The sequence below is a fragment of the Poecilia mexicana genome, unplaced genomic scaffold (genome assembly GCF_051168715.1).
Source record: "Poecilia mexicana isolate PSO_F unplaced genomic scaffold, ASM5116871v1 scaffold_19, whole genome shotgun sequence".
In the NCBI taxonomy this organism is placed as follows: Eukaryota; Metazoa; Chordata; class Actinopteri; order Cyprinodontiformes; family Poeciliidae; genus Poecilia; species Poecilia mexicana.
Window position 1 is genome coordinate 18,238,699 of NW_028263388.1, and position 19,370 is coordinate 18,258,068.

Genomic DNA, 19,370 nt, shown 5'->3' on the forward strand with positions numbered 1-19,370 from the left:
AGCCGAGAAACTCCAACACAAAAATAAAACTAAATTTTAAGAGGAAATCTGAAACTGAAGTACTGATCTGATATTGATCCAATTCTGTTGCAAGTTGGTGTAAATCTGATTTACACCAAGTTTGTAAATTGGCATTGTGGAAACCACTTCTTGACTTCTTCATATTTAACTTTAAACAACTTAGATTATAATTAAAAAACACTATTATTGAAGGCTGTAAACAAACCGTATTTATTTAAAATACCGACGTATGAAAAGTTCACAACAGAAACATTTAGTCATTCTGTCCTGACAAAAAAAAAAAGGCCATAGGCTTTAGTTTAGTTTAGTTTCAGTTTGAATTTCCAGTAAACATTTTGTTCTAGCTGGCAGGTTTGCCAACACTCCCTTTTATTTTTATTTGTTCTTCTCATGAACTATCTGGTTGAAGGGAGAGAGAAAGGCTTTTTAACTTTATGATCAGGGAGTTCATCTGTTGTTAAACTATTCAAACACTTAAACATCTCTTACAAAAACATGACAAACTAAATGACTTTTGATTATGAAATTACGACTCCAATAAAGACAAACTACTGAATGCATTACAATTTGTTTGACAACCTAGTGTAATGTTTGTTATATAAACCTGACAGTCCACAGAAAATAAAATTCATAACCATGGTTAAATAAAAACAAAAGTAATTGTTCCATATTCTTAAATACATAGATAAGCCTAAGAGAGGAAAAATATACACCTTTAAAAGTAAAAAAAAAAAAAAGTTATAAACCAGAAAAGATCAGGAGAAACAATTCAGAACAATCTCTTAAAACTGGATTTAAGATTAAAACGCTTGACAGTTTTCCTCGGATGTGAATAGAAGGGAAATTTTTTTTAAATGTAAAAAGAAAATTGCCAACAGATATTCAGTGCTGAGAATAGCTCACACAGTTTTAAAAACATTCAGCTGTAACTGGGAAACGTTCGTGTTGCCAAAATATATTAATATTAAGGAGAAGTTTTATCTTCAAAACAAATGAAGGTTTTTGCCTAATTATTATTGCATACATTTAGAGTCGTGCAGAAAGCCATATGCACAAAAGATTCCTAAATGGACAAATTGGATTATTTGTGAAAATATACATTTTGCACAAACAGAAAAGAGTAAAACTCCGATTTGAGATGAATTTTTTTTCAATTTGTGCCAATACAGTAAAAATGCTTTACTCTCCAGTCTCTACTTGGCTACAAGTCTTTTAGCAAAGCAGGTTGAATACCAGGGTGAGCTGCTGACGACAAGAAGGAAAAGGTTTTTCTTAGTTTTTCAAAAACTACTTCAAAGACAACTAAGCTTATTAAAATCTTCATGAGGTCATTTCTTTTTATCTGTGTTTATCTGCATTCAACGTGTCTTCATATTAATAGGGTGTAGAGTGTTATTCACGATCAGTTCTGAGGAATCTGTCAAACTCTGATGCATTTCAAAGACCGCAAACAAACCAGTCATTTGCTGTATTTTTGACAGTTTAATTATCCAATGGCTTTGGATCACTTGTTTTTTTTCACTTGCAGTTTTTTTTTCTTAATTTACCCACCTAGCTATATAAATTAAACTGGGTAAGTTGTCTTTGTTTTTTTCAACTGAATTAGGACTATTTTGCACAGCTGAATCCAAAAATGATAATTTTTTTTTCAATCAAGTCAGGTTTTTATTCTAATTTGATTCAGAGAAATCCAATCTTCTGACTAACTGATTAAATTTTTGAGACATTCTCAGTTCATTTCTATTTCTCATCCAAAAAGGTTTTAGAAGAAAAAAATCGTTTTCTAACAGTGTTTTAATTAAACGTTACAAACTTGGATCTCTGGGAATAGAATAATAAACACTGATGCTCGTGTTTCATCCTTAGTTCAGAAAGTTGACCTGACTGAGCAAAACCAACGCGATTTTTGCATTCAGCACATCAAAATTACCCTAAAACAGTTGAAAAACCCCAGCCAATTTTTTTTTGGTGGTTAACCAGTGTTATTGAAGTAATAAAAAACATCAAAGCTAAAAAAAAAAAAAAATTCAATAAATGGCTGTAAAATTGAGAAAATTGGATTCCCTGAAAGTTTTAGCCTGATGTATATAAACACAAAATCTTCCATCTAATTGCACAGTGTCTGTTCCTTTACAGCAAGTCTTCTCTGTATGTACCCTTCAGATTTATTTTAAATATAAAACTATGGCTCTTCAAGTGCAGCAGCATAAGTAACTAAAATGTTCTTAAAGTGCTCATTATGCAGCAGAATTAACCGGTTTTTAATATTGCTGATCAGGACGGCAAACGGTTTGACTCAGAGTGTCAGGGCGGTGGCGGCTTTTCTGTCTTTTCCTGTGGTTTAGCCTTTTGAAACAGCTTCATTATTTTTCTTTCATGGAAGCTCTTCCACAAATTCTTCTCCATAATGTAGTCATGGTTGGCGAAGAAAACTACATTGGTTTTCAGGTACTTTTGAAAGTAGTAGTTGGAGTATTCACTGTAGTCATCAGTCATGAATCCGTACGCACTCACCTGGGGATGACAGAACAGGGAGAAAACAAATAAATAATAAACTACTTCCTGTCTTAATACTGCAAAATAATTTATTGTGATTATAAAACGCGTGCAAATTTGGTGTTTTTGCAAAATGTAAAAAAAAAATCACCACTTTATTAAATATTTATGTAACTCAAAGATGCACACATTCCTATGCTACTGAAATGCAAAGCAACACAACATTGTCCTTGTAGATGAGATAATTATATGATTTGATAACATGCCTTTCAGATTCTTTAGAAGCAGTGAAACATTTCTTTCCATGGTCATTAATAACCTGACAAGGTCAAAGTGAACCGGTAAAAGCAACAGTTTCTCAGAAGTACACACCTACAATGGCTGCACCTCTTTTACAAATACTGGTTTTATGATAAAAATAAACCTACTGTGTCACAAACATGCAGAGCCGTAAAAATAGCAAATGCCCCATTGGTTGGTCGGACGATGGCCCAGTAGCCCCGATTAAGATTGCCTGATTTTAAAAACCTGTGGGCAAAGAGAAAGGGTTGAGAAACAACACTATAAGCTACACGCTGGGAACGACGACATCAAGTTGGATACATTTTGATTTAACGCAGCTAACACCCCAAAAAAATCTCTAAATATCATTTGTTTTGTTGGATATGGAGTCCAAATCCAATAAAACAGTTCTAGTTCATCTTACTGAATCTTTAGGTGAGAAAAAGCTAAAATTCATGTTTATTGTAGAAAAGAGAAGTGAATTTACAGGATGTTTGTTTGGAAACACTGACCTGTTTCGTACGTATCGCAGAAAGTCCTGGTGAAGGACATAAAACCGGGTCTCATTGTACTGGCCTGAATAGTAGGTCCTGGCGCTGAAAGGCAAAACAATAAAAGACAATATAAAACAAAGATAAATATTTTCTTTTCAAACTTGTATGGGTTGAAACGGTTTCTAAAGTGGCACGATTATGAAAAACTCCTTTTTTGATGCTTTTAATCCCCAAGTATGGCATCACATTCCTGCCAAATACCCTGAGGAGTGTTTAAAAAAACATTCACAACAGTATATTTATTTTTTCCACAGAGTGAATGTTCACACACACTACCTCCACCCATCTATTCACTTCTGCCAGAAACTGGAGCTTGCGCTCTGGTTTTTGGGTGCGTTTGCCAGTTTGGGGAGACACACATTTCATCCTGTGTCATGTAAAGGGATTACCAGTCACGCTACGTCAACACCTGCTGTACTGTGGATGCCGCCTGCAGAAAGCAAGCGATAATACATTCTTCTAACTATTTAAACCATTTACAGTTAGGCTGATGACGTAATTTACGACTTGCAGCCAGCGCAGATCATCTCTCTTCACCCGGGGAAACTCGCACACGCAGCTCTGCATCAGAGGTTTTATTTGTAGTACAGCATCTCTGTATCTCACACTGCCTCCCGTTCAAACCTGCTGTACTTTGAATTTCTGATGGCTTAGTTTACCAACTGCCTTAGTGGCTACAAATACATGTTAATTTTTCCGCTAATTGTGACCAAAATAGGAAGAAATTATATTTCATTTGCCCTTTGTAGGATAAATATGAATTTGTTTTTTTTTTCTACAAAAATTTTAAGTTTTAGAAAAAACTCTTTCTCACCATGGATCGTGCTGATGATTGTACCGTGAATAAAATTGCTATAATATTCCAAGTAAGTGATATCTAGCGGCCATTGACGTTTTGGGCATTTTTTCTCATCATATATCCACTCAGCTGCTTATGACTCGTTCACTAATGTCAATTTTGTAGCACAACTTATCATGCCGTGATAAACAGTTGTAGGAGCCGACAACATGCAGGATAATGTTAAAACAGCAAGATAAATGTGAGTAACCATGGCAACTGGTAACAGCTGGCTTTTTTTGCAGTCAAGTTGCGCGCATCCGCTGTGTTTGCACTCAAATAATACTTTTGTGGTAATTTATGGTAAATTATGTCCCTAAATTATGGAGGAAAAAAAATAAAAATGATAAAATATCATAATATATCATGAATATTGTAATTTAATCGTGCATTTTCCATTAAAACCATGATCCATCAATGATTGGGTCAATTGACCTATGACCCCTGATCAAACCATGGTTCTTAGCAGGAAATCACCCTGCAGCTTGAATTGACCCAATTTCTATTTTTCGTCAAATCGGATTTTTTTGTGTCGTTGCCGTTCACACTTCCAAAATAAAGGCGACCTGTATGCGTTCTGCAGTGTGAACGGGCAAACGACCTGAAAGTGTCCCGCATGCGCGGTAGAGGGCGCAATAGCGCCAGCGTTCTCAGGTTTGCCAACCGCCTCAAGAAGAAGAAGAAGTGCTCAGTGTTTGCGGAAGTAAACATGGATGCTAACGTGGAGCATAACTTTCACGTTTGAAGTTGTTATCCGACCGGAGTAGCATCTTAACAACTTAACAATAACCACCATGGTTGTTGTTTTTCTTCCCGCTTGAGCGTATCAGGACGCAGAATAGCGATGTATGTCGAGTAACAGTGACGTTCAGATCAAATGAATTCCACCTGGACGTTAAGTCGCATCTGAATCGTATAGGTATCGGATACCCAAGTTTTTCACTCCCATACAAATATTCAGAAAATTTCACTAATAATAATAATAATAATAATAATAATAATAATAATAATAATAATAATGTGTAAAATCTGATGTTTACTTCCTATTACGATATTCCCCTTCAGGGACTCTTTCTCCTTTGATGACGGCGTTGAGCCACTGGAAGTCCCTCAAGCCCTCAGGAATCAGGACGTATTTTATACCCTGTCAGAAGAAAAAGCAGGACAAAGTCATTTTTATTTTATTTTTTTTATAGAATATAAACACAATATTACATAAATTGTTAGTTTAATACCTCATCATGCGGAGCAGCCTTGTATCCAAACTTGCGGTAAAAAATAGGGGATGCTGTAATGGAGTGAGCAGTGTGAACATAAACTGATGTTCTGTTTCCGACGTCTTCCTCATAACCGTCAACCACCGCGGCGTTCATCCTGTCACATAAATTATCATTTGAAATTAAAGCTGGCTAAGAAATTAAATCTAGAGCTGTCCACTGGAATGGTGTCAGGTGGTCAAAGTCTGACAAATTCCCAGGTGTTAGTAAAAAAAAAGCTGATGGATTGGTTTAAACGAGTCATTTTATTTGTTAATTTTGGTAAGTTGCACTTGAAAAATGTAAGATTTGTTCCTGTTTCATTTTGTGAAGTAACAGTACCAAAAACAAGAATAAAGTGCGCAATGGAAACTTTTCTTTCTTAGATAAATTTAAACAAAAAAAGTCTGCACTGCAGTGCTTTTTTGTTTTGCTATTAATGCAAGAAAGAAAAATAAAAAGACGCATTGGTTTATAGTTGCAACAGCAAAACTTTAGTGTTTAGGTTTGTTCTGTTTACCCAGAAAGACAAAACTCATATTTCACCTTTTTGTTCTCTGCAGTGAACCAAAAACTTCTGAAACATTATGAGAACTATAAAAGCTCCACATGCGTGGGTAAATTTACAATCACTGTTTTATTAATTTATAGTTTGCTCATAAATGAAGCAATGCTTTTATGATGTGCTCATGTTGAGCCAAAGACACTCCTTGTGATTTGAGAAAATCAAATGTGTGGAAATATTAATGGCTTAATATCAATGTGGCACCTTGCTCTGATAACTACCAGAGCAGCTGAGGAGGCGGCTACTGTTTACAGGCTTTGGTTTCAGATTAATTTCACAATCCAGATGTAAGTGTTTATGCTGATCAATTGCAAAAAGTGTTATATAACTGTAATAGATTCAGTGATTCTGTCTGCTTCAACAAATGTTAAATCTTTTTATGTTTTTCCATGTTTTTTTTTTGTGTAAGTTTTCAACTGTTGTCAAAGATTTTACCAAGTGCTTTGTTAAAGTATTCATAGCCTCTTAAATATTTAAGCATTTTGTGACTTTAAATGATTTTAATTGAAACTCAGAAAAACATACTTCATCATTGTGAAATGGCTGCAAAATGATACAACGTTTAACACTTTATAAAACTCTAAAACATGTTGTATGAATTTATTGTAAATACCATTTTCTCTGATACACTTAAATTAAATCATTAAATCAATCATTTCCACCTGAATTTTCATTTTGAATAGAGCTGAAACAATTAATCAGATTTATTGATGGACTGATTATGTGATGTGATGCACTTCAGTGATCAACAAATCAAATTATAATTATAACTTCATAATTATAATTTGCAGCCACTGTTTACGTCTGGATTTGCTGCCATTTCTCTCTCCCTCAGCCTGCCTCACTGGTCTCCTCTCTCAGCTGCACCCGGTTTCTAACCAGCCAACTGTTTCTGATCCAGTTATCAGATAAAAGTTACTAGACTTTATTCATTCCCTTCTCGATTCTTTTGTTGCTCTTTTGTCCCTTTTCATTGACTTTTTGCATTCATTTTTTGTTTTCCTTGTCATTTTTACCTGCATGTTTCATTTGCAAGTTCTTTCTATATTTCATTAAAACAATTATTCCTCATATTTTGGCTGTCACTGCTTCACACTTAGACAATGGTGATATTAAGTTACCCACAGGTGGACTTTATTAAATAATCATGAGGAAATGTCTTACCCTGAACTTTGTTTTGAAATATCAGAGTAAAGCATGTGAAATCTAAATTTATGTCACATCTATCATTTTCCTTCATTTGTACAATAATCGGTTTGCATTGATCTATCACATGTGAGCCATGGTGAGGTTTGTGGTTGTAAGTAAATCACAACATCTTGAAAATTTCAAGCGGCATAAATACTTTTGCAATATTTGCTATACATTCCATGTTTTGTTTTTTTTGCTTATGTTTGTTAAAGAAATTACTCTGTTACATCTGTGGAGTGCTGTTCTATATAGTTGATAATGGATTTAAATAATCTTTGTAAAAATAAAATGAATTCTCTATCTCATCCTAGAACTGAAACAGTGTTTTCATTCTGCAGATAAAAGGTCTTTGAGTTCACACGGTAAGATGAGTGCAGAACAGCTTCCTTCTTAAAAGTAACAGTGAAAAAAAGATACTTTGCTAAATTATTATGTAATTCGTGACCTATTTGCATAACTTTTGTCCATTAAATCTTTGAAGGTGCGACAGACTGTGAAAACCTACACTGCTGCATCCACCCGGTTTAACCAGCCAGTAATTTGCATGCCTTACATTCACTGAGTTGCTCAGCTGAATCAACCAACAGGTCTATTCTCGTTTGTTTTCCTACCGAAACACGTAGTCGTGAGCATCAATCTCGGCGCCCATCTTCGAGCCGTTCAGGATGCCGCCGGTTCCCACCACAGCGCAGTGGACGCAGCCGTCCCCGCCTGGCTTTGGGAGGAGCAGCGGCTCTTTGGGCTTTGAGATCAGCTTCACTACAGGCATTACATCTGCAAATAAAAAAATTCAATGAATTTCAGTTACAACCATACATTTTTTTTGGTAAATATTAAAATATTTTAGTAGATTGTAACTTAAGACCTTTAGATTCTTCATATTTACACTTATTTTCAGTTTTCTTTTACACAAGTATTTGTTTCTGCATTGTGAAGATGTAATAATCTAATTGAAAGATGATATGGGCGAAATACTGCAAACGTCCATTTTTGATTAGTCTAATTTTCTTAGACACCCAATTTTGAGTTTTCTTTATCCGAAAGCCTTTATCATTAAAATTGCAAAACATAAAAGCTTGAAATATTACACTCATTATGTAACGAATCTCTATAAAATGACCATATATTATATAAAAAAACATTCAAATTTTTTGAGCTGTACAAATATCCTAGTAGAACAATTATAAGTAGCTCTCAGTTACTATGTGTAAGAGAATACGTACCATCATGCTTCATTTGCATAAAACCAAAGGGATTATTAAAATGTGAGAGCCGGTTCCACTCTCTGATGTTGAAGTTGTCTTTGTGCAGAAACATGCGTATGTTGGGAAGGAAAGCTTTCTGGAAATTCTCGTCCTTGGAGTTACGCAGAGACTGTGGACAAGTCTGACCAGAGAAAACATCGAGATAAAGCAAAACTAAGACTGAAAATTCACACAGGTGAGATGATGTGATATTCTGGCACAAGATTTCACAACATTGCAATGACATGTTGTGTTTGTCAAAGTGAAGTGGGACCCAGTTGCCAGGAAAATGATCATTATAAGTTCTGGAAGTGAAGGTGAATAAGATTTCGACAATGATTTTGATGTAAGACGGGTAGTAGATGTTTTAAGTGATGGTCACCTAAAGTTTTAAGGGCTGGAAGTTGAAAATGGGAGAGAAAAAAATTCAAAAGAGCCAAGAAACTTTCCACTGGAAATGAGAGGCACTTTAAACAAGCAATTAATTATGTAAAGAATAAAATTCAGGGGTAACAGTAGCAAAGTGACAGGCAAGTCACAGCATGTAGAATTACACAAAACAGAACTAACAATAAACTGTACAGTACCATCAAATCAACAATCATGAGAAAATACTGTGTTGTTATTAAAAACAGCCTAATTTTAGCCAAAGACATATGTAGGTAAAAATGTATTTTACCTACATTTTTATTTTAGTAGGTAAAATAAAAATGTGTAATTTTTTTACTTTAAGTATGAATAAAAATTTTTTTTAAAAGAAGGCTTGCTGTAATCACAATAAAGTTTTTTTTCAGTGATTAATTATGAGTATAAATAGTTTTCAATTTAGCATTTTTCTAATGAAAATTTGAATAAATCTAGATAAAAAAATGTCCTCAAGTTGATACTCCTTTTGTAGTACTTTGTTACATTTTAAGAGACTCATGTCTCATTTACAGTCAGAAGTAAACTTATTAATTTAATAAAAAATACCGGTACTTGAAACCTAAATCTGCCAGGGATATGAATAATTTTGGTTAAATCGTACATGTGATATTTGGACCCTAAATATTATTTTTGCATAAATATATTCACCCAATGATATGTTGAAAAATGACTTTGGTTTCTGTTTGCCACGGAAAACATGCGGCATCATCTAGAAATCATCTGTTCAGGTGATGTTGAAGTGTCCCAACCTTTTTACGACTGCATTTGATCCTCTCTGGTGCAGAATAAAATAATCTTACACTGATCAGATCTCAGGTAAATAATTTGTCATTAACCCGAGATTTTCTAAAATAAGTTTTAGATTCATGGCAGTTTTGGTATATTGTAATATATTCAAAAGGGGAAAGCGTTAAATGCACTAAAATAAGAAACGCAAAAAAATACAATTTTCTTGAATGAATGGAAAGATTCTTAAAAAAATCATTTGTAAAACTTTGAATCTGTTTGTAACAAAAAGCAAGGATTCCTAATTTCCATTTTTAAAAATTGCTATCGAAGTTAAAACTGATCTAAAAGATTTATGACACAAGACTATTCTGTAGTTTGATCAGAAGACAGCTAAGCACACAAAGATGTCAGACATTCAGTGATGAATCCACACCAAAGGCAAACAAGTAAAAATAAGTCCAAGCTGAACTGCTGGCAACGATAAATGACATATATTTATGATTTTATCTTATCTTAAAATACTTACCATAGGCCTAGGCGGAGCGTCCAAGTTGTAAATATCCTCAAAGCTCCACTGAGGAAGTTTCTTGAAAAACTTTTTCAAAATCATAGGAATAGGAGTTTCAGAAGAAGCGGTAATAACCGGATCAGATGTCAGCGCTGTTGTATTTGTTGTAGCCAACTCTCCCTTCTTTTGCAATAATTCACCGGCGCACAGCAGCTTGTCTTCTCCGCTCACTTTGTACATTCCTGACATGGAAATCCAGCTGTAGTTTAAACTAAAAGAAATATTAATTATCACGACAAACCAAAACTGTGATCTAATTAAACGTAAAACAGTTGTAATCTCTTGTTATAGAAATTTCAAAAGCACTTACGTTTTTTCTCTTGCTGAGTTTTCCAAGAACATAATAAAAAAGATAATAGTGGCCGATATCACCAGCACCAAAGACCAAAGTTTAAGCGATCGACCCATCATCATTGCTGAAAAGTGGAGGATTTTCTTTTCTTTTTCTTTTTTCTTTTTTTTTTTTTGCTGCTCAGCTAAACACCAAAGTCGACTTTTGAGAGGTGCTGTACAGAGTCCTGGTTGAAGCTGACATGATACGCTGCAGCTTATGACTGGAAAAAAAGCAGAATCATGACTTATAACTATGCCAGACCAGTAACGCAAGAAAAATCACTCAGACAAACTTAGGCACCCTGATGTGTATATTACACATAGAGAGAGTGAGAGAGAGAGGGCTGGGTAGGGCAGGGCTACAGCAGGGTGTAGCGACTAAAGGCCATTTGCAATAAACTCCATAAAAACACTGCCAGTAAGATTTTATAATTTCACAAAGAGGAAACTCAAGGAAAAGAGCAAGTAATAAAACAGTCCTTCTTTCATGACAGTTTTGAAAAGCCACCTTGCAAAACCTGATTTGTGCAGGTGTCTGCATCTATGAAATACAGAATTCAAATTAGGTTTTTGAGAGAGCCAGAATATAAATGCAAACTAATGCAAACAGGCAAACCAATCGATTGGTCCTGTAGTCAATCAGCAATCTCTCTCTCTCTCTCTCCTCCTTTTTGATCACCTGCTCCTGATCATGCAGCCATGAGGTACAAGTTTATGATATGGCTACACTTATAATTTAGCATTTTTATTTTTTGCATTTGCAGGAGTGCTGATTTGTATGGAAGCCCATTTCCGCCATGAAAAAAAAAAAGACCAACAGGAAGTCATAATTTCGACTTTCAAAGTCATAATTATGATTCAAAGTCATAATTTCGACTTTCAAAGTCATAATTTCGAGATTCAAAGTCATAATTATGAGATTCAAAGTCATAATTTCGACTTTCAAAGTCATAATTTCGACTTTCAAAGTCATAATTTCGACTTTCAAAGTCATAATTTCGACTTTCAAAGTCATAATTATGAGATTCAAAGTCATAATTTCGACTTTCAAAGTCATAATTTCGACTTTCAAAGTCATAATTATGAGATTCAAAGTCATAATTTCGACTTTCAAAGTCATAATTTTGAGATTCAAAGTCATAATTTTGAGATTCAAAGTCATAATTTCGACTTTCAAAGTCATAATTTCGACTTTCAAAGTCATAATTATGAGATACCGGAGCAGTTGGAGACAAGCCTCCTTAGAATAACAGCGTGCTCCAGCTCCCAGTTAAATATGGTCCTAAATCCAAGGTCCGACCTTTGCTACTGCGTTAAGAGTCAGTAAAAGGTAGGTTCGCCTTTTTTTGATTTTTGATTTTGTTTAGATTCCTTCGTTTTGAATGCTTTTTGATCGTGTGGTGTTATGTACATCCGTCGTTGTTTTAGCAACATGAGCTAGCTGCAGGTTAACCGTCAAAGCGTGCTAACCTTGTTATAGCATATTTAACAGGTTTTTTTAAAGTAGTCCGTTAATTAGATCGTTTTTATTTCAGAGTGCGATAAGAAGTTTGTACTCCAAAAATTCAGTAAGTTAATATGTATAATTATTTTGTGGCATAACTACAAGCAATAGCTAGTATTTATGCTAGCTATTTACTAGCTAGCATAAATACTAGCACGTTTTGTTATGCATAATGTGATTCAATATCTTTCCCGTTAAATTGTTTTTGTCAATACATAGACAAGAGTAAAATATGGAAGTACAATATGCATCAGTTTTCAAACTGTTTTCTTAGCAGTTTCATGTACACTTAAGCTAATGCTGGAGATCTACAGCTTTACATTGACAATATTTATAAAAGCAATTCAAAATAAGAAAAATTGAAAAACAAGGAACTTTAAAAATCCCCAAAACAAGGCAGGCCCTGTTGAAAATTTTAACTCCTCAACTTTACTCAACTTTCAGGATACCTACAAAAGAGACAGAGGAGGTTCCTTTGACCTGAACCTAAACCTAAACAGAGGTAAGTTGCAACTCTTGTGAAAATCCAATTTATCATATTATCTGTTTAAATGAAAGTAATTAAGATCAAAACTAAAATCATTCTGATGATGTTCATGTACTTGACTCTTTTATAAAGATGGGAATTTCATTTTGAGAATTGTTCAACCATTGAAATATTTTAGGGGAAAAATGTAAACAGAACTTTCAGACCTAAGCTCTACATTTTACCATTTAGTTGTGGAGAAACTGGTAGATTTTTCTTTATTACTTTTATGTAGTTTCTTTGTGTATTGGTTTATTATTGCAGATCTGTACAGCTGTTTGGTTGTCTATTGTCTTTTTTTTAGCAGGAGCTTGAGTCTGAAATACAGTTTCTATCTGTCTTGTAGGGTTGGACAATAAATCAGTTATATGTATCACGATACACACGTGATCAATATCAATAGATAAGTCTGACAGAATATTCAATAGAATATTCTCTAAACTCTGATCCAGAACCACATTCCATTCTGGAGGATGTAGGCACAGTCAAGGCTTCTCAACCTCTCAAGGCTAGCTCATCTAGGTTGATGGCATAATTTAACTAACTGGTGAACTAGCAACAAGCTGTTGAGTAACTTGCGGAGCAGCAGTTTAATGTTTCACCACTGTGCCTCATAAATGTTTTTAAAAACCATTATGGTGTGAAAGCTGTGGATAAAATGGGAAAGGTCACATCACCAGTTTGGCAGTATTTCAGATATAAAAAAAAAAAATTGATGTAAAATAATAAAAAATGCTTGTATCGTGAAATGCTTTTCAGTAATATCATTCAACCCTATTCTCATGTTCATAATAAATTGTTTGCAATGTTATGTTTTATTAGACATTGTTCATTAGTTATTGTGTGTAATTGTCACAGGATGGAGGAGATATATGACTTCTTAAAATCACGGGATGTTTCAGAGGAAGTCATACAAAGACTGCAAAAGGATAAGGTAGCTAGATTGCTAAGGAAATCAGTACATTTAGAAGTTATCATACAACACTATTATAGAGACATGGTGAATACAGATCAGTTTTATCATGTGGCTGTTTTTACTGGGTTTCCCCCCGCCCCATTTTTATAGGTTAAATAACTGTTTTAACTTTTTTTTTTTCTAGATTGACTCCAGTGTCCTTCTGCTCATGACAGATGAGCAGCTTAAGGAGTATCTCCCATCTTATGGTGACCGACTGGCACTTCTCGGATATTGCAGACGAAGGGAAAATGATCCTGCTGGCCGGAAATCAAAACTTTTTGACCGATTGAGAGCCAAGATTTCAAGGAACAAAGGCAACGATCAAAAGCAGATCTCAGAAAATGTTAGCATCAGAAATGCTCAAAAAAGTGTTCGAAAAGTTGAGATAGGATGGATGAATTCTCGAGATGGGAAGTTTTTTCAAGTTCGGACAAAGAAAGGTGGTGGAACAAGAAAAATAGATGTTTCAAAGGACTGTAGAAAAAATGAATTAATTGAGAAGGCAGTGGGTTTGTTTTTTCCATCTCAAATAAATTCACAGGGAAGAATTACAGATTTTGAGGTTGACATGACAGATTTCCAGGAACATTCACTTGATGAACATATTACAGTTGGAGAACTTTATGAGCAGACAAAACTACCTGTTTTGCGTTTTTACCTAACAACCAAAAAGAAGGACACTGGCAGCGACTCAGAACCAGACAACCCCAGTGGAAATGACCAAGACGCTTTAAGGTTTTCTACTCACTCTCAAGTTTGCACACCACTGACTCAATCCAAAGCACCAGACAGCATTGATGCCGTATATGTTGGAACCAGCAGTGTCCTGACAAACAGCAGCAGTGATAATGTTCACCTAGTTTACTCTACTGATGACATGGGTGATTTGTCCAATAATGTCCAAGAGCTAGATGCAGGAATCAATGGGGACATTTTAGAAGACAGTGGCACTGTTACCTTTTTCACAGGACACATTTCTGACACAGATAGTCTCAGTCTTGATGACACCCTTCCTCTGTTTCCACAGCCATCTAGTCCAGTGCTTTCTTCTTCACAATTTGATTCTTTGAACGAGCCAATTGTTCAGAGAGAAGGGATTAAGAAAATCCTTGTTCTTCACCGTGGCCAGATCCTGAAAGAACTAATTTCACATTTTTGTGATCCAGGTGTCACTCAGGAGGACATATGTATTCAAGTGGTGCTCCCTGATGGAAGGCGAGAAAAAGCTGTTGATGATGGAGGAGTTTTGAGGGATGTCCTCTCAGAATTTTGGCAGGACTTTTATGAACAGTGCACAATGGGCAATAACTTTAAGGTGCCCTACTTGCGTCATGATTTTGGACAGCAACAATGGGAAAGCATTGGCCGAATTATTGCCTTTGGCTGGCAAAAACAGAAGTACCTGCCTATAAAACTTGCTCCAGTAATACTGGAACAAGCAGTTCTTGGTTCTATAAAGAGTCCTCTTGTTGATAGCTTCTTAAGGTATGTTACAGAGTACGATCGTATGGTGTTTGAATCTTGCCTTTCAGATTTTCAGAGTGTTGACAAAGAAGAGCTTCTGGAAATCATGGATATCCATAACTGTCGAAGAATACCAACAGCCGATAACATAGAGCTACTACTTGAGGAGCTTGCCCACCAAAAGCTCATTCAGGAACCTGCCTTTGTTATTGAGCAGTGGAGCACTGTCCTTTCCCCGCTTAGGTCAGAGATGGAAAGTATTACAACTGCATATGAAAATCTCCAGCCAACATTAAGAAAGGTTATACATTCAATTGTATATCCTGCAGTCATGAATGCACAGCAGAAAAACATCAGCAAATATTTAAGTTCTTATCTCAGAGAATCAGACTCCCAACACCTGTCACTTTTTCTGCGGTTCTGCACAGGATCTTATTTGTTTCTTCAAAAAACTATCAGTGTTAGCTTCACTCAACTTCAAGGTATTCAGAGACGGCCAGTTGCCCACACATGCGGTTGCTACCTAGAGTTGCCAGTTAATTATGATAACTATCCAGAGTTTCGACACGAAATAAACAAGGTCCTAGAAAGTAGTGTATGGGTGATGGATATAGTCTAACAGACATCAGCTGAAGAACATGTGAATTTAAGGAATCTTTGGTAACACCTTATTTGAAGGGGTGTGCATAAGACTGACATGATGACACTGTCATAAACATGACAATATCTGTCATGAACATGAAGGAGTCTTTATGAATGTTTATGACAGTTGTCATGAAGTGTCATTTGGTAAATAATGACACTTTTAATGCAAAGTTGCTCTAAAAGTTGCATTAAAAGTCCATTAAAAGTGCCAACTTTGCATGATTTTGTGAATTATGATAATTTAATGCAAAGTTGGCACCTTTGATGGACTTTCAATGCAACTTTTAGAGCAACTTAGCATTAAAAGTGTCATTATTTACCGAATGACACTTCATGACAACAGTCATGGTCATGACAGATGTTATGTCATGTTTATGACAGTGTCATGTCAGTCTTATGCACACCCCTTCAAATAAAGTGTTACCAAATCTTTTTGTATTAAACTTTCAAAGTTTAGCATTATCTTAAGTTTTTTAGCTCATCTTAACTCCACAGAGTTTCTACTTTTTGCAATTTATTTTTCTCTGGAGTATTTATAAGACCTGCAATGTCTTAGTAGGCACTCTACTACTAGTGTTTTTGGGGGTTTTTTCTGTTAAAGTACTCCAAAGTTGAAGTTTAAAGCATAAATTTGAGTTGGCAGTAAAATGTATTTTCTCAATATTTTGGGTTTATTAAATTTAAATATTTTATATTGTTACTAGAATTTTTTTTACGTTTAATTTTACTTGAGGCTGCAAAAGCTGGTTTGTTCCACAATTAAAAATGCAATATGGCTGCCGCGCTTGTAAAACAAGCAGCTCTTATTTGGATAACTAATTTATGAATAATTTCTGATGTTTTGTTTCTTATATTAGTCACATAATTTAAATGTTAAGTGGATGAACATGTTGCTACCCTGTTTGAATGCAGTTCTGGAAGAAATGGAGTAAAGTGTTTCATTTACCCTTATTCCTGAAAAATGTTCTTTTGTTTACTCAGCATTTTATTTATATTTTTGTTTTAAGTAAACATAACCTTAAAATAGTTTCAATAACAGATTGGTGCCATTGCAGTAGCTCAATATCAGATTTAACCAGAAAACAACTGAAAAAGAACACTTTTTTCTTTTCTTTTTTTTACACCTTGAAGCATTGTCATTATCTTAAAGAATTATTTTAAAACACTCAAAGGCTTCTCTAATAGCTAAATAGATACTTTAATTTTGAAGTACAATAAACCGCTTTTTCCAGTTTATATGTGTGATTTATTTGGGGAGGGGGAAGCTTTAAACCAGCATTGGGTTGCACACCTGAAAAATAATGAGGTTTCTACAGCAGTTCTCAATTCCTTTATTTCCTGTTGAATAATCAGCATAATGTTCAAACTGTAATGCAATGATATTGATAATAAAGGGAAAATATCAAAACCAAAAATCATCTGTCCATACTAGTCCAATGCATCAATATATTTTTCTAATGTCAGACTTATTTTATCAGCTCAGCATGCATTGATCTTATTTTAGTGTCTCTTCTTGCTTAGTTACAGAGCTTGTGAATGGCTTTGACCCATCTTTATACTGGTGCAACAATGTGTTGAAACAAATGCTGCCACTCTCAGAATGTCATCAAATATCTACTGAAGTCCAAACTATGGACGAGGTAGCAAACTGTCAACGCAACAAAATGTTTTTACATTTATCAATGCAGCTCCAAATCTCTGGTAATCAGCTGTCTGAGTCTTATGTATAGATCAGTTGTTGCAAACACATCATCTGTGACATCCAGGTTATGCTCTGAAATCAGGTCCACACAGATACTGAAGACATCTTCATCGCATGGAAAGTCTTTGAAAACACAGTTTTCCAAGCAGGCTTCAACCCTGTTCAGATCAATGCTGTGTAGATGGTCTCTGGTTCCATACGCCTGAGGTACTGTGTACATCATGAATGGTCGCCCATGAGGACTTCGTGAATTGTGTGCTGGACGTATCCTGTGGTGGTTCCAAGCTGAAACAACTTCATTTAGTTCTTTCTAGAAGAAAACAAAAACCAGACTAAACTCATAGCTTTGAAATAAGCATTCAAAAGTAAAATGGAAGTGTAAATCTAGCATGACTGCTATTTATCCAAAAACAGGGAAGTTTAAATCAAGCAACTACCCAAACATGCAATCTGTGCAATATTTAAGATATGCTATTAATTTAGTATCATACTCAGAAAATAAATCTTTGCACATTATAACCACTTTATAGCAATCATACATTTTTTCAATAGGTGAGAAGACAGAGCAGCTCAAATCAAGCTCACCTGTATTATGTGGAGAAAACAGAACTGGATCAAAGCTTTGTCCAAGAAGTTATCCGAGAAGTGTCCATCTGCTTTCAGTTTGTCAAAGAGGTCCATCCAGAACTGGATACATTCACTTCGCAGGGTCAACCACCATCTTTCAATCCGCTGATTTCCAGTGCTTGGACCAAATATTACATTATCACTTTCAGGTTGATCTTCTGTAAGATGCAAATATCTTTGCATGTCAGCTGCATTAACATTTTCTGTCCCTAAATCCACTCTAAGTTTTTCAGGACAACCCTCAGCTTTAATCACTGCATCCATGAAGTATCCAGCAATGACTCTTGGATCGTTATTTGTTTTGTATGCCTCAAGCCATATTAGCCTTCTGGAAAAACCGTCAATGCAACCATTGATCCCAATTCCAAATGGTTTGAGCTTATCGTAGCCGTCCATATGCCAAACATAGTTTGGACCACGACTATAGTAAATCCGTCTCCTCAGTCGATTTCTTGACCTTAGGTCTACTCCTTCACCATCTAGTAAGCGTAAAAGGACTCGAACTGTTTCCCTGTCTGTAACAATACCATTCATCCAGCATTTTTGGTGCATCCATCGATATCCGTGACATTGTCCAGAGGTTTCAAGTTGCTGACGAATGAAAGCTGCCACTACACTCACATCAGTTTTGTTCTTTCGGCGCCAAAGTTTCTTCTTATTAAGAATCCTTTCTAGTGTCCTCTTGCTAAGAATAAACCCATGAACCTCAGCCAGCAAAGCAAGAATTTCATCATTGGTTAAACCACATCTGAAATACTCCTCAATTTGTTTATAATCCATTAACAGGAGAAAAATCTGTGTTTTCCTGGTTAGACAGATCAAATGGAATACTGTGTAAATCTCACACAAGACAGCATGTCTGCTTTTTTGGAAAAATCGAAATTATGACTTTGAAAGTCATAATTATGACTTTGAATCTCAAAATTATGACTTTGAAAGTCATAATTATGACTTTGAATCTCAAAATTATGACTTTGAAAGTCGAAATTATGACTTTGAATCTCATAATTATGACTTTGAAAGTCGAAATTATGACTTTGAAAGTCGAAATTATGACTTTGAAAGTCGAAATTATGACTTTGAATCTCATAATTATGACTTTAAAAGTCGAAATTATGACTTTGAAAGTCGAAATTATGACTTTGAAAGTCGAAATTATGACTTTGAATCTCATAATTATGACTTTGAAAGTCGAAATTATGACTTTGAATCTCATAATTATGACTTTGAAAGTCGAAATTATGACTTTGAAAGTCGAAATTATGACTTTGAATCTCATAATTATGACTTTGAAAGTCGAAATTATGACTTTGAATCTCAAAATTATGACTTTGAAAGTCGAAATTATGACTTTGAAAGTCGAAATTATGACTTTGAAAGTCGAAATTATGACTTTGAATCTCATAATTATGACTTTGAAAGTCGAAATTATGACTTTGAA

At 35.0% G+C, this 19,370-nt stretch overlaps 3 protein-coding genes across 4 annotated transcripts; 1 reads left to right on the forward strand and 2 right to left on the reverse strand.

The window, feature by feature from the left end:
- Positions 1-204: 204 nt before the first annotated feature.
- LOC106927481 (alpha-N-acetylgalactosaminide alpha-2,6-sialyltransferase 1-like) lies at positions 205-10,966 on the reverse strand. Its single transcript, XM_015003090.2, has 9 exons — positions 10,481-10,966; positions 10,129-10,381; positions 8,427-8,589; positions 7,815-7,977; positions 5,427-5,565; positions 5,232-5,335; positions 3,312-3,395; positions 2,946-3,045; positions 205-2,535 (listed from the first exon to the last, which is right to left on the reverse strand). Exons 1-9 carry the CDS (start codon positions 10,582-10,584, stop codon positions 2,326-2,328), a joined length of 1,320 nt encoding a protein of 439 aa, XP_014858576.2. The 5' UTR covers positions 10,585-10,966; the 3' UTR covers positions 205-2,325.
- Positions 10,967-13,017: 2,051 nt separating this feature from the next.
- Positions 13,018-15,719, forward strand: LOC148153704 (uncharacterized). Of its 2 annotated transcripts, XM_088016620.1 has the most exons (2): positions 13,018-13,467; positions 13,634-15,719. In XM_088016620.1, exons 1-2 carry the CDS (start codon positions 13,282-13,284, stop codon positions 15,572-15,574), a joined length of 2,127 nt encoding a protein of 708 aa, XP_087872746.1. In that variant the 5' UTR covers positions 13,018-13,281; the 3' UTR covers positions 15,575-15,719. The 2 variants fall into 2 exon arrangements, with proteins under 2 accessions (XP_087872746.1, XP_087872747.1); XM_088016621.1 differs by lacking the exon at positions 13,018-13,467 and having other exon boundaries at positions 13,570-15,719.
- A 1,560-nt stretch (positions 15,720-17,279) lies between these two features.
- Positions 17,280-18,527, reverse strand: LOC148153705 (uncharacterized). Its single transcript, XM_088001061.1, has 2 exons — positions 17,888-18,527; positions 17,280-17,612 (listed from the first exon to the last, which is right to left on the reverse strand). Exons 1-2 carry the CDS (start codon positions 18,479-18,481, stop codon positions 17,280-17,282), a joined length of 927 nt encoding a protein of 308 aa, XP_087857187.1. The 5' UTR covers positions 18,482-18,527.
- Positions 18,528-19,370: the final 843 nt, after the last annotated feature.

What these genes read in the sequence shown, in the direction of transcription:
- LOC148153705 (XM_088001061.1), bottom strand. Translation starts at nt 18,481, where the DNA reads ATGCACCAAAAATGCTGGATGAATGGTATTGTTACAGACAGGGAAACA. An exon ending in GTTTTCTCCACATAATACAG is followed by an intron (nt 17,613 to 17,887) that starts GTGAGCTTGATT and finishes GTTTTCTTCTAG; the next exon opens with AAAGAACTAAATGAAGTTGT.
- LOC106927481 (XM_015003090.2), bottom strand. Translation starts at nt 10,584, where the DNA reads ATGATGATGGGTCGATCGCTTAAACTTTGGTCTTTGGTGCTGGTGATA. An exon ending in GCTCACGACTACGTGTTTCG is followed by an intron (nt 5,566 to 7,814) that starts GTAGGAAAACAA and finishes TTTATGTGACAG; the next exon opens with GATGAACGCCGCGGTGGTTG. An exon ending in AGGCTGCTCCGCATGATGAG is followed by an intron (nt 5,336 to 5,426) that starts GTATTAAACTAA and finishes TTCTTCTGACAG; the next exon opens with GGTATAAAATACGTCCTGAT.
- LOC148153704 (XM_088016620.1), top strand. Translation starts at nt 13,282, where the DNA reads ATGCTTTTCAGTAATATCATTCAACCCTATTCTCATGTTCATAATAAA. An exon ending in AAAGACTGCAAAAGGATAAG is followed by an intron (nt 13,468 to 13,633) that starts GTAGCTAGATTG and finishes TTTTTTTTCTAG; the next exon opens with ATTGACTCCAGTGTCCTTCT.